This window comes from Leptonychotes weddellii, chromosome 5, assembly GCF_054177405.1.
Source record: "Leptonychotes weddellii isolate Sample4059 chromosome 5, ASM5417740v2, whole genome shotgun sequence".
NCBI classification, from domain to species: Eukaryota; Metazoa; Chordata; class Mammalia; order Carnivora; family Phocidae; genus Leptonychotes; species Leptonychotes weddellii.
Window position 1 is genome coordinate 112,081,752 of NC_138373.1, and position 13,380 is coordinate 112,095,131.

At 41.7% G+C, this 13,380-nt stretch overlaps 1 protein-coding gene across 1 annotated transcript; it reads right to left on the bottom strand.

The window, feature by feature from the left end:
* Positions 1-4,868: 4,868 nt before the first annotated feature.
* AVPR1A (arginine vasopressin receptor 1A) lies at positions 4,869-11,280 on the bottom strand. The gene is made up of 2 exons (XM_081821989.1): positions 9,591-11,280; positions 4,869-7,142 (listed from the first exon to the last, which is right to left on the bottom strand). The coding sequence occupies exons 1-2, from the start codon at positions 10,567-10,569 to the stop codon at positions 6,856-6,858; spliced, it is 1,266 nt and encodes a 421-aa protein (XP_081678115.1). The 5' UTR covers positions 10,570-11,280; the 3' UTR covers positions 4,869-6,855.
* Positions 11,281-13,380: the final 2,100 nt, after the last annotated feature.

Sequence of the window (13,380 nt, forward strand, 5' to 3'; positions counted from 1 at the left end):
GTAGTTTATGTATTTGCTTAAGGAAATTCCCAGTTTTGCTTAGGCAAGTAAGCCACTTAAAAAAATCCCCAGAGGCTGATTTTTTAGTTATCTAAACTATAAACATTGAAATTCCTTCAGAATTTTTACCTGATAAATTGTAACTTAAAGTAGAAATGGGGGGGGAGACATTTATGCATAGTTATAAAAACTTGCAAATGGCAGACTCTCCTCTTCTATCTTTGTCTTTAGGGTCCCTGTTTCCATCCCAAGCATCTTAACCATTTATCTGCACTATTTTAGATCAGGGGTTGGGCAGATCATCTGGATGCAGTAGTGAATGTTGTTTCTACAAAATGAAGCAATTGAAGGATAATTTTCAGTTGAAATACCCTCAAAATGTTAATATTTTATGTTTTCTTTTTAAAATTAGAGTCAGTAAGAATGTTATCTGAGCTCTTTGTTATCCCAAATTCAGTCTTTGGATTCTTTGGATTTCCTAAAGGCTATGACTGCTTATAGGCTGTTCTTTTGCTTTCAAGACCTCCTTAAGAGTAAACACTTTTTGCATGTTACGGGCTTCAGGTTTCTCATTGACGGGCAGCAGGATCTGAGGAGCAAGATGCATTAGTTACATTCAGATGTGGAAGAGCTTCGCTTTTTTGGATAATTTGGTGCTAGTGCTTGAAAGTTGAGCCACAGCTGGAAAGTAGAAACTGGTAAATGGAAAGTGCTTTAAAGCTGGTATAAGGTGGAGGGAAAGGAGAAAGAACAGAGGGGTCTAAATGCCTCTACCAGAGATTTTGACAAATGTCTGGGCAAACGTGAAAGGCTAATTGTGGCAAGATTTTTGTTTTCATTTGTTTTAAAATAACTTAGAGTTGTTTTTTTTTAATGAGTCCTCCAGACATAAATTTATTTCAAACTACAAACTCATTTGTATCTTTGTGGTATGAACAAATTAAATTAGCATTCTCTGATGTTCTTAGAAGTGCTCTTTCTTTCTAAGGTAATAAAACAGCACATATATCAAAACAATTTCTTTAAAGTCAAGTTTTATAGCACTTGCAGGAAATTATTAATACTCTGGCAAAATTTCTGCTTTTTAAAATTATTTTTTTCTGTTCAAGTGGGTAAATTCAGCTGTCTCTATATGATGTGAAATGGAACATAACATAATAAAATTAAAAAAAAATAATTATGGATTATTTTATATGCAACTTAGAGTTGTTTTTGAATCTATTTTATGTGATATTGTTTTACAGCGAAGTAATAATTAGGTAAGCCGGGGCAATGATCTAGGCTAGGGTGTTAAGGACACAGTGGATATTAAAATATAACACACAAAACTATAAAGACAATAAATGGATCAGGGGTTGGAAGGGGAGGCAGGATGAATAGGCAGAGCACAGAGGGTTTTTAGGGCAGTGAAACTACTCTGGAGGATACTGTAATGATGTAATAATGTGTCATTTTACATTTGTCCAAAGCCATAGAATTTACAACACAGAGTGAACTCTAATGTAAACAATGGACTCTGGGTGATAATGATGTGTTAACAGAGGTTCATCAGTTGTAACAAATGTACCACTTTGATGAGGGATGTTGATAATGGGAGTGGCTGTGAATGTGTGGGGAGAGGGGGTATATGGGAAATCTCTGCACCTTCCACTCAATTTTTGCTGTCAGTCTAAAACTGCTCAAAAAATAAAGTCTATTACCTACACATAATATATTTTAAATATATATAATATATACATATATATGTATACATGATATATACAATATTAACATTAGCTGGCGCAGTTGCTTATTGCTTGACTGCTATGGAAAAAATGTTACAGAATTTGCACATGAATAAAAAATAAAAAAAAACATGCAATAATCAAGAAATAGAAAACCCAATCATCTGGATTGACCTCCCTCTGAGATTATCTGGTACAGTATTTTGAGATGACCTTGTAACTGTGTACCTATGGCACTAGAGGGCAACTCAACATGAAGAAAGAGCAAAAGTTACACAAATGCATAAAAAGGGCAAAGTCTGAATTACTTAAGCATCCTATATTTGTTTAACAACTAGTGTAAAAGAAATGAAGAAAAAAGTTATTTTAGAAGCTCAGTACAGTTTGAGCTTTTTGATCTAGGAAAAAACATTTCTTAAGGGATGAGAATAGCTCTTTTGCTTGAGAAAACACCTTAAGGGCAATGCATTGTCTGGAAAGGCATAGTCTAAGTAAGAGCGCTTTACACAAATAAATCTAAATAGTTCTACAAACTAAAATGGAAAAATTGTTAATTTCTGGCAGTTGGAGAAACAAGGGTTTGGGGGTCTTGGTAGAGAGATGAGGCTTGAGCAAGATGGCAGCCAGCAAGGTCCTAAAGGGAAGACTGATTAGAGACTAATCCCCCTTAGAAGGGATGGTCATTGAACTTCAGGACCGTGAATATGAATCACTGTCTCTTCTGAGGCATGACCTAAGTCCCAAGTTGACCCCATCCTTCAGGGGAACCCCATCATGCAGGGCAGCCAGGTGTTTATAGAGATGTTGGAAGAAAGGGTAATGAGTAAAGTAAAAGTAGTCATGAGAAGTGAACTAATGAGCTGTGACCTGGGAGTTCAACAAAAGCAGAAATTCATAATAATCCTCAGGATTCCACTTAGACCTGGAGAAAGGCACAGACTTTGCACAATGTGTGAGATGAGGCTGAAACATTTTATTTGGATATTAAAGGAAAGGGTGAGCACAAAGAACTAACAGTTTGAGGCATCCATACAGGCAGTGGATACTTAGGTAACACGGGTTTGTGGGGTGCATTTGTGGTCAAAACATGGAAGATTTGGTAAACCATGGGAGCTGGGACTTGGGCAGGGGAAACAAATATACACTTTGACTTAAGTTCTGCTGAATTCCTACAGGGTGTTGTGGATTCTAACCTAGGGACAAGTGCCCATTACCGTATCCACAATATTCTTAAAATGTCTACACACGCAGTGGAATCACGACTGCAATTTATTTAGTGACTCAGCAACGAATTTAGTCTGTCTTGGGACTCAAAGGAAATAACTCTTCTTATGAATAGTCTTCAGATTTTTGCTCCAGTTGGCTGAGGTCAAGTTGTAATAAAGATTCATTCTCTCATATTTATTGTCCTGTGTTACTCATGATTCCCAGGGTTGGCAAATGGCACTGAGTGATACTAAAAGGACCACAGGGAGAGAGAGGACAGAGATACAGTGGTTGCTTCTGTACCTTCCAGATGGCTCTGCCCTGGGCTTACTCTAAATACAGCTCTTGCCTCCAGTATGAAAACCTATAAGGGCCCAGTTTACCAGGATTTTAAAGGAGCCTGCTCTCTGATATTTGGAGTGAAGGATTAGGCTCAACTGCTTCTTCAATGGCTCTAATTATGCCTTAGGGGTAGACTTAAATTCTGAAGCTGTAATTTAAAACTTCGGGGACGAAATTGCATTATAAAAAGGCAGGTTTTCGAGTCTGAAAAACTTCAAACTTTAATCTAATTGGATTACTTTACTTGTGTGATAACAGATTAAAGTTGTGTTTGATGTCCATTCTAGGAACCGTAGTAAGTTTAGGAGGATACTGGATGTTATTACGTCTGCTTGATTTTTTCCCCCTTTAAAAACCACACCTTTCCCTCCTTTATGGTGTGAGACTCCTTTGATGATGATGGAAATTCTGTATGTAGGGCAAGTATATATTTAACTGAAGAATTTCACTGATTTCCTTCACAGTTATTTTTACACTTTAAAAACACTGTCCCAAATTAACCCATCAATCCCTTAATACATACTTTAAAATGTTCCTTTTTCATCAACAATGAATGTTTATCAAATGCCCAGAAGCTGACACCACCAGCTTCTCCCTACCGGTGGATTGTTTACTGATTACATTACCCATACCCACACAGATACAGTAATATTATATTTTTGCAGGGTGTTCCCACAGATAACTCCACAAAATTAACTAAGGTGATATAACACATTTATCCTTAATTGCAAGCCTTCACTAGGCATAGTATCTCAGGTCTTCTCCTCTGTCAGGAAAGGGGAATCTTTCCTTCCTAGCACACTCTTCTTTACCACCTGCAGTTTCCTTTCTTCTGATATAGATAAGCAGGACTCTTCCCATTTGGAATATGGTTTCCGGGTACATCACATCAAGGACGTTTAGCAACTAGCTAAGTTAAGCTTCTCAGCCTAAATCACAGAGAATAAAACTGTCTACTTGCCTAGTGCAGAACCAGCACTTGGATCTTTGGGTGTATCCCCCTACTCTTTAGTGTTATCTTATTCTGATGCCTTTAAAAGGAGGGAACACAGCTGGGTAGGTTGATATGCGCCTTATTTGAGAGATGTTCCTGGAAATAAGATTCAAACGGAATTGTTTTGCTTGAAGGTATGTGTCAACATTTTGAAACAATCTGTACAAAAAACGTGAGGTTATTATTTTGGAACTGAATGGGCTCATCTTTGTACCAACCAAAAGGACTTTAGTTTTGAACTGTTGAAGGGAAGTTGTCACAAGGGCTGACAGAGTCCCAAGGGCAGGGTTACTGAGATACTGTTATGACCCAAATAATGAAGAACGGATTCATTTAATTGGTGGCTCACAACAGTGCCCGTTAAGAGACATATTTGCTATTTTTAAAAAACAGAATTCTAAAACCTACAGGCTTAATTTCTATAAAACATTTGCGAACTTTTTTTAAGCATGTCCATCTAGGGAGTAGTGAGCCTGAGAATTTGGAAAGGCAAAAGAATGAAGAGGAGGGAAATTGAAGCTTCTAGGTTCTCACAGGGCTGTACAGTCCTCAGCTTCTATCTACAAAGTTAAAAAAAAACCCACAACACTACAATAATGCTGTTAAAATAATTATTGCTTCCTCTAAGGGATACAAAACATTGATGAGGTATTCTCAAATAATTGCATGATCTCTAAGAAGGAGAAGGAGCCAGACAAAAAAGCTCGGAAAACAACAACACTGGGTTGCATTAATGAAAAATGCAGTCAGAAGAGCCAAGTAATGCTGTAATTTATCTCTGTTTAGAAATAAAAGAAACCTAGGCTCTCGGCTGGCTCTGATTTACCTGCATTTAAAGGAAAGCAAGTTCTATCTTTAAATTTGGAAAACTCTGGTTAGGCAGGAGTCAGGCTTTGTGGCCTCTGGCAATGCTTTCCAATGAATCAGCAGAGCTATATATAAAGTTTAGGATTTTATATCCCAGACATGAAACCAACAAATTCTGGTTAATGGAAAGTAAACAGGAAAACGCTGTGCGATTCTGAAGACCCTAAGACTATAATAAAAGCAACTGGTACATTCACAGAGTACTCGTCAGTTCATGAAGATCTTTTCACACCCTTGATTTCATTTGGTTCTCATAACAACCCTATGAGGTGTTATCAACCTCACTGTACAGCCAAGGAAATGAAGGCTTTATGTGTCTTTAAGTAAGTTGTCAAAGTCATGCATTTAATAGCAAAGGAAACCATACTAGGTGCAGAACAGTTTCCCCCCTCTCCCAACCTCCCACCCCCATCCACCCAACCATGCCTCTCCTCTGCTATATAACTGTTAGATGGGTGGGAGACTAGAAAGAAAGACCAAATTACTTTTAATTAAGCACTAGGGGACTTTCTATATCCTGTCACTCTTTTTAAGATTATTTATTTATTTATTCAAGAGAGCAAAGGGGGGTGTGTAGTCGAGGGAGAGGGACAAGCAGACTCTGTGCTGGGTGTGGAGCCCCACATAGGGCTCAATCTCAGGACCCCGAGATCATGACCCCAGCAGAAACCAAGAGCCAGACGCTTAACCGACTGAGCCACCCAGATGTGAGTCACTCTTTAGAAGATTGTCTTATTTATAAATCTGGACACCCCAAACATGAAGTAATAATCTGGACACCCCACACATGAACCAGCATAACACAGGACACCTTATAACACTGGTCAAAACATATTTACAATGTTTTAGAGAAAGTCTACATAGTACCTTGTATAATCCATTTCTACTCTTCTAATAAAATCGGATATTCCTTATACAAATCTGACTTTAAAGTGGCCTTGCAGGGGGAGAATAAAGGTTTTATTGGCCATTTGACAGTATCTTCTCTACCCTTCAGCATCTTGGTAATTGTGCTTTCAACAACCCGTAAAACACGAGGAACCTAAAACAAGGAGGGAAATGCCAGTTCTAAAGTTATCATTTTGAAATTTAGGTGATTTACAGCATTGAACAGAACTCTTCTCTTTCTGCTGTGAATCAGGCATCCCCTGCTCCATATGCCCCAAGTGCTCATGCTTGTCCAAGGCACCTTCCCATCTCCAGGCCATCGTGTGAGGCTGCATTTTCAGATGCATAAACTCATTTTTATTGGATGGAAACAATTTCTCTCAAGTTTCTTCTAATTCCTTTCAAACACTAAGACAGATGATGAGCTCACTTTGTTCAGAAATAATGCCCCGACATTGTATGACTTCTAAATCAATCAAGCCTTAGTTATGTCCATAATAAAAGAAAAGAGAGGAAACCGACAGCAGAATGTAAAGCCAGGGTGGTTATGATTTTTCCTTTAGAAATGTAACTTCTATTCCTGGGAATTAGGCCTGCAAATTTTAGTGTAGCATGGTTTTTTTGTTTGTTTGTTTGTTTTTAATTAGCATCCCGTATAAAAAAATTCATAACTTTTGGTCATAGCAGTGTGAAAATGCAACTAGAAACCCAGTCTTGTCCTCAACACATCGATTTACACTTATCACTTATAAGTTCATTTGTTCTGATTTCTAGCTGGATTCAGCCAGTGGACCCAAAAGTCAGTTACAAGAGTCAGGCTGCGTGAATGTGGGCTCAGGTGGAAACAGGAATGAATTTGATGGACTGGGAACATTTAGGCGAGTCCTTCCATGTACCCATACTGTTGGTTGGGCTTCGGTTGTTAGTGTAAGAAGTCTGTCTTCTGCTCACACTGTCAGATTCTTCTTTGTTGAATGTTTGCTTCATGCTTTGGCAGCATGAGAAACTCCGGACACAGTCTTGCAGGAGATGGCCGCTGAAAAACATGTAGATCCAGGGATTGCAACAACTATTCAGGGAGGCCATTAGCGCAGTGATGGTGATGGCTGGGTTTTCCGATTCTGTACAAAAAACATGGGGGGAGATGATTTACTCTGTACAAAAAACATGGGGGGAGATGCAAGTTACTGTGCACTGGATAAACTCATTTTTCTACAGACTATTAAAAGTGGCAAAAAGTCATGGGTTAATACAGAAAATGAAGTATATTGTTTATCAGTCAGTGTATGGAAATTGCTTGGCTGTAAAATATTTTCATAGGCAGGATGCGTTGAGATAAATACAGATATCTTAAACCACTTAAAAATATTTCAGTAGAATGAATGGGACTTTCAAGAAGCTAAGAATATTAAGTAATTTATTATTTTTTCTTTTTTTCCAAATTTTTATTTAACTTCTAGTTAGTTGACATAGAGTGTAATATGGGTTTCAGGATTAGAACATAGTGATTCATCACTTAATTTATTTAAAAAATTTTTGTATTCTTTATCCTAGCACTAGTATGTGCTAATGGACACAGCGCTTACACAATGGCTGCAATTTCAATGAAATTTCAAAAGTCCATAGCCACATATACAAAATTATATTCAACCTCACAACTAAGGCAAAAGTATGACATTATGGACCATGTTTACTAGTTTTACATTTTTTAATATTGAACATATTCTGTAATAAGAAAACTATACATAGTAGTAATAGGTCCCTGAAAGATGCATTATTTAGTTGTTTGTGGAATTGGGTTTTTTTTTTCTTTTTGGTTAATTTTCTATGGTTTCTTTTGGTTTTAAAAGAAAACTATCTTTGCGGTTTGGACAATTACATTATATTATAACAGTTGACTTAGGAAATTCCAATGAGTTTTTGAAATATTTTATGCTAATTTGCACTGGTAAACTACATAAAGATTATAACCTTCCACAGAACTGTGAGACTGATAATCTACCTTTTCTAAAGATAATAATCAGCAGGCACTTTTTCTTGATTATTAAATATAAACTTGGGTCTTCTCACTCTTGCTATACTGGAATAAACTGCAGATTATTTAATCAGACTTTGTGCTAAGATGCCGCTATTAAAGATGATCATGATCCATGGCTAAGACTGTATTCAAAAAGAATGAAAATCATCAGCATACCTATGCACAAGTTTTTAAAAATTATGTCTAAATCCTGATAAAGCAATAATTAGATTGAGTTTTTTATTTCACTGGCAATAATTAAGAGGCTGCTAAGATCAAGCAAGACAGGAAATGGTAAACCAAAAAAATATCATTTATGTTGTATTATTTATCAGTAATATTACAGCCATGCAAGTATAGCACATATATTCCCTACTGCAATCCCAAATAACAAAAGGAGGCAGTTCTTTCCAGATGCCTATTTCCCAACTACAGCTGCTGTTGGTAACATTCCTGTAATATATTTTATTTGAAAAAAAATTTTTTTCTTACTAAAAGGAAATACTTTTTTCAAGACCCAATATTAAATAATTTTGGGGGGAGGATTTCTTGTGAAGTTAGTTTTTTCAGTTTGTGGAGGAATTAAAATCAAACAAGCTAGTAGGTGTAGAGAACATTCTCTGTAAACTGCAAGAGTTGTACGCAGAGGCTGCAGCTGTGTGGTTAAGTTAGTGCTGAAAGAAAAATTCATTAGTTTAACAAATTTAGAGCTTATCAATAATCCTGCTTTAAAATACCAGAAAAAAAGTATTACAGTAATTGTTAGAAAAAAATTAAAAGATTATAAGAAATGGAAAACTAACTAAATGCTAAATTAGAATTATTGATTTCTTAAGAATCTTTCTTTAGAAGAATGTATCAGTTTATGCTTGCCCTTGAGGCATTTCTACAAAATTTTTGTATTAATTGTGATAACTTTTTACAAACTAGCAAAAAGCAGTTGTTACCGTAGAAATATTTCTCTGAATCCAATAGACTTGAAAAGAGTATTAGTGCTGTGGTTAGTGATCTGACAAAAAGTCATTATTCTGTTTTGTAGTTGAGTGGCTGACTCTAGGGCGCAGTTTCTGGATTTGTCTTAGGATCATTGCAAGCTACAAATGGAGAATCCTGGGCCTATTTCTAGATCTACTGAATCAAAATGTCTGGGGCGGAGACCCCCCAGAAACTGCCTTTTTGATAATTTCACCCAAGGCGTCATCCTTAGGCACGCAGAAGTTTAAGAACTACTGCCCCAGGGGCGCCTGGGTGGCTCAGCCGTTTAGCGTCTGCCTTCGGCTCAGGTCATGATCCCAGTGTCCTGGGATCGAGCCCCGCATCGGGCTCCCTGCTCGTCAGGAAGCCTGCTTCTCCCTCTCCCACTCCCCCTGCTTGTGTTCCCTCTCTCGCTGTCTCTCTCTGTCAAAAAATAAAAATAAAAATCTTAAAAAAAAAAAAAAAAAGAACTACTGCCCCAGAGGCTATTATGAAAAGAGACCCCCCCCCCCACCCCGTCCCCCGACACATACACCAGCCGCATTTCTGCGCTTTCCTCCTTTCTCCGGATACCTACCGACCCAGACAAGTTTGTCATCCCAGACAGACCACATCTGGAGGATGAAGAAGGGCGCCCAGCAAACGATGTAAACTGTCACGATCACAAAAGTCATCTTCACGGTGCGGATCTTGGCACGGGAAATGGCTTTCACGCTGCTGATACATGGCGCGAGCAGGAACCCCTTATGCAAGGCGCGACCCGCGCCCTCCGCGCGCTTCCCCGGGCGCAAAGCCGTCTTTCCGCGGACATTGCTCCAGATGTGGTAGCAGATGAAGCCGTAGCAGGTGCCCAGGATGACCACGGGCGCCACGAAGATGCCACCCGTCATCCAAGTCACATAGGCGCGGGGACCCCAGGGCTGGATGAAGGTGGCCCAGCAGTCAATGGTCTTGGTGACGTTGTCCACCTCGACCATGGAGAAGACGAAGTACTGAGGCGTGCTAAGCACGAAGCTCAGCACCCAGGCAGCAGCGATCATGAGGCGCGAGCGGCGCGTTGGCTGTTGCAGCGTCTTCAGCGGGTGGCACACGGCAATGTAGCGGTCGGCGGTCATGACCACCAGCATGTAGGGCGATACGAACATGCCAAACACCTGCAGATGCTTCACCACGCGGCACAGTACGTCGGGTCCGCGGAAACGGTAGGTGATATCCCAGCACATCTGCGGCAGCATCTGGAAGAAAGCGACAGCCAGATCGGCTAGGCTGAGGTGACGGATGAAGAGGTGCATGCGGGACGTCTTGCGAGGCGTGCGGTGCAGCGCCACCAACACACTGCTGTTACCTAGCACGGCCACCACGAAAGTCACAGCCAGCACGGCGATCTCCACCTTGGCCAGCTCCTCGTCGCGCACGTCCCCCGGTGGGCTGCGGCCTTCCCCGAGCGCCTCCGCTTCCCGGCTGCGGTTGGCACCACCAGCGGACAGAGGCCACCACTGGCTGGAGTTGTCCGCGGGCACCGCGGTGGGGCCTCCGGAGATACGCATGGTGCCCATGCAGCGTCTCCTCAGGAGGCCAGCTCTCTTCCCACCTCCGCTGGCGAGGGCTCCTTGCCTTCGGGGCTCGCTGGGCTCTGCTGGCCCTCTTGCGAACGTCTGCAGGCACAGCGTCCCACCGCCAACTGAGCTGCTCTCGGTCCCGTCGCCGGCCCCTTGCCCTGCTCCGCCTTTTTCTCAACTCGGAAGACGCTCAGGAGGTGCGCTCCGAGCCTCTGAAAGCACTGGGCTCCAAACTCAATTATTTATGTGGGGTTCGTTTTCCCAGAAGGCGCTCCCTCTCGTCCCAGTGATTGGAGACTGCTCCGGGCCTATTCTCTCCCCTCTCTCCTCCCCACTCCCGGGGGTTTCTTCTTCTTCTTCTTTTTTTTTCCCTCCTCTCTACGTCGGTGATTGTCTTCTTTGCATCACTGCTGCAGGGGTGGGGCTGGGAGACTCGACGATTCCTCGGTTTAAGAGTCGGGATGGTGGCGCTTTCCCACTCTTCTTTTACAAAAACTTGGAGAACTGGACGTGCCATGCCTTTTCTGGGATTACCAGTATTTCCTCAAGCCCCCCTTAACTCCTCATTTGACTTTAACAGACGTAGTTAATGCGGTACCTTGAAATCCCGAGTCCACATCCGCGCCAGCGCGCGCTCTCGCGCCTGAACTTGGAGGTCGACCCCACGCCCTGCAGCAGGGGTTTCTACCTCCGCAACTAGCCAGCCGCCCCCCGCTCCCCCGCCCCCCCCCCGCCCCCGGCTAATTTTACTCCCTGAGCAACTTGGCTCGGGGAATTTCATCTCTCCCCGCTCCGCTCCTCTCCCTCAGCAACCCAGGGCAACAACTGGGGGTGACTTAAAAGGCTCTCCTCAATAAATCTTTGCTACCTGCTATTTGTTAACCTGCCTACGACCTACGTCTGAGGACCGGAAGGACGCACTCAGTTATCCTACCGGACCCCCCCCCCCCCCCCCCCCCCCCCCCCCCCCCCCCGCCACGCAGTCCCTGGCTGCCGCGGGTGTATCCACAACAGGGAAACGGAACGTCTCCTGGTTTTCTGGAGTTGGGGGCGGGGGCCTAGTTTCTCTGAGCTGGATTCCCGGGGTTTTCTCCGGGAAAAGCCTGATTCCCACAGAGGGGATGGGCGGAAATTGGGCCACAGTAGTCCGTGGGGACTTCGTCTGGTTACTGCTGAATCGTGGGGACATCTCTTTGGATGGACAAAGAGCGGCTGTCTGAGAGCGGCCCCTCATGCAGCGCTGTCCAGCGCAAGGGAGCGAAAAATCGCCAGATCCCTGCGCTCGGGAGCGAGAAAGATGCAGTCTCCGGTCAGGAAAGAGACGCTCTGAAGCAAGCGAGACCAAATACCTATTAATTTGTAACTCTGGACCGCTAGAGCCCAGCTGCCGGTCCAGAGCGAAGCAGAAATACTCTCCGCTCGAGCTCTGCGTTTTGACTTTGGCGGAGATATGCTTCGAACGACAGCGAGGGGGAGCTGTTTTCAGACTATTTCACCACAGAAAGAAAACACTTTATAAGGTTATCTACTTTGTAGATAAACGAACATGACCTTTTGGTCAGAAAGTTAGTGTTTTGTGAACGTGGTATAAGTTTGTCTTGGAAAAATATACACGAAATGTAGGCAAAGAAACCAAAAGATTTTCTGAGGCGCAGTTCTCAGTGATAATTCCATTTTGCTTTCCGGTTTATGCATGTCCAGTCCCCAGGTTATCACATTAAGAGTGCTGGACCCAATCTCTGGAGTCCTGCTTCATTGTGACTTATAAACCTCAGTTTATACAGCTTAATCATGGGTATAGAAGTATTTGCCTTACCTACTTATAAGGTTATTGTGAGGATCAAGTAAGATAGTGTTCTGTGTGGGGAAATGCTCTCAAATCTACAAGCTGTGTTGCATTGTCTCATTTTCTTCAAGATACCTAGGAGGCAAAAGATTTTTTAAAAGCTCAGAGGTGGGGCCCCTGGGTGGCTCAGTCTGTTAAGCATCTGCCTTTGGCTCAGGTCATGATCCCAGGACCCTGGGATCAAGCCCAGCATCTGGCTTGATTTAGTCAAGTCAAGAAGTTGGGGGTTTGAGTCAAGTTTAAGTTACTCTCCTAGAGACAGGAATACCCAATATAAATGAGTTACATTAGTTTATCATATTACTTTATATGCCACTTTATAGCATAAATTCAGCGGGAGCCTACTTCTCCCTCTTCCTCTGTCCCCTGGCTTGTGCTCTCTCTATCCCAAATGAATAAATAAAATCTTAAAAAAAAAAAAAAGTTCAGAGATGGAAAATAAGTCAAAGGTTTCCAAGCCACCTTTCTGGAAAATCCTCTGAGCAATAGGTAATAGTCACTGACAGAGAGATGACCTTCCTTTAAGTCACAAATTACATTATTAGTGCTCCTTATGAGAAATAATGTTGTCTGACCCCAGTGTCCCTAGGTATTGCAAAAGTGTCCAGAACCCAGCAATTTCATTGCTTTTGGCCCTACACCTTTGAGCTTTTAGGTTTTTTGGGGAGGGAATCTGCACTACAGGGTCGTTAAAGTTCTTTGGCATGTTCTTATTTCAGAAAGATAGTGTGGTGGCCTCTCAGGAAATCATTCATCTGTGTCAGTCCCTTTGATCCAATAAGCAAACTATATCCAATTTACAAAAATAACTTCTTGGGTTACATCTGGTGGGCATAGTTAGAAGATATTCAGTGAACAACAAAACTAATTATCCACATGTATAGAGTATATCTATCAGGATACATATGGAAAACATGTGTGGATTCCAGAACTTAGTACTTTTCTTAACCCGTGTAGTTTAA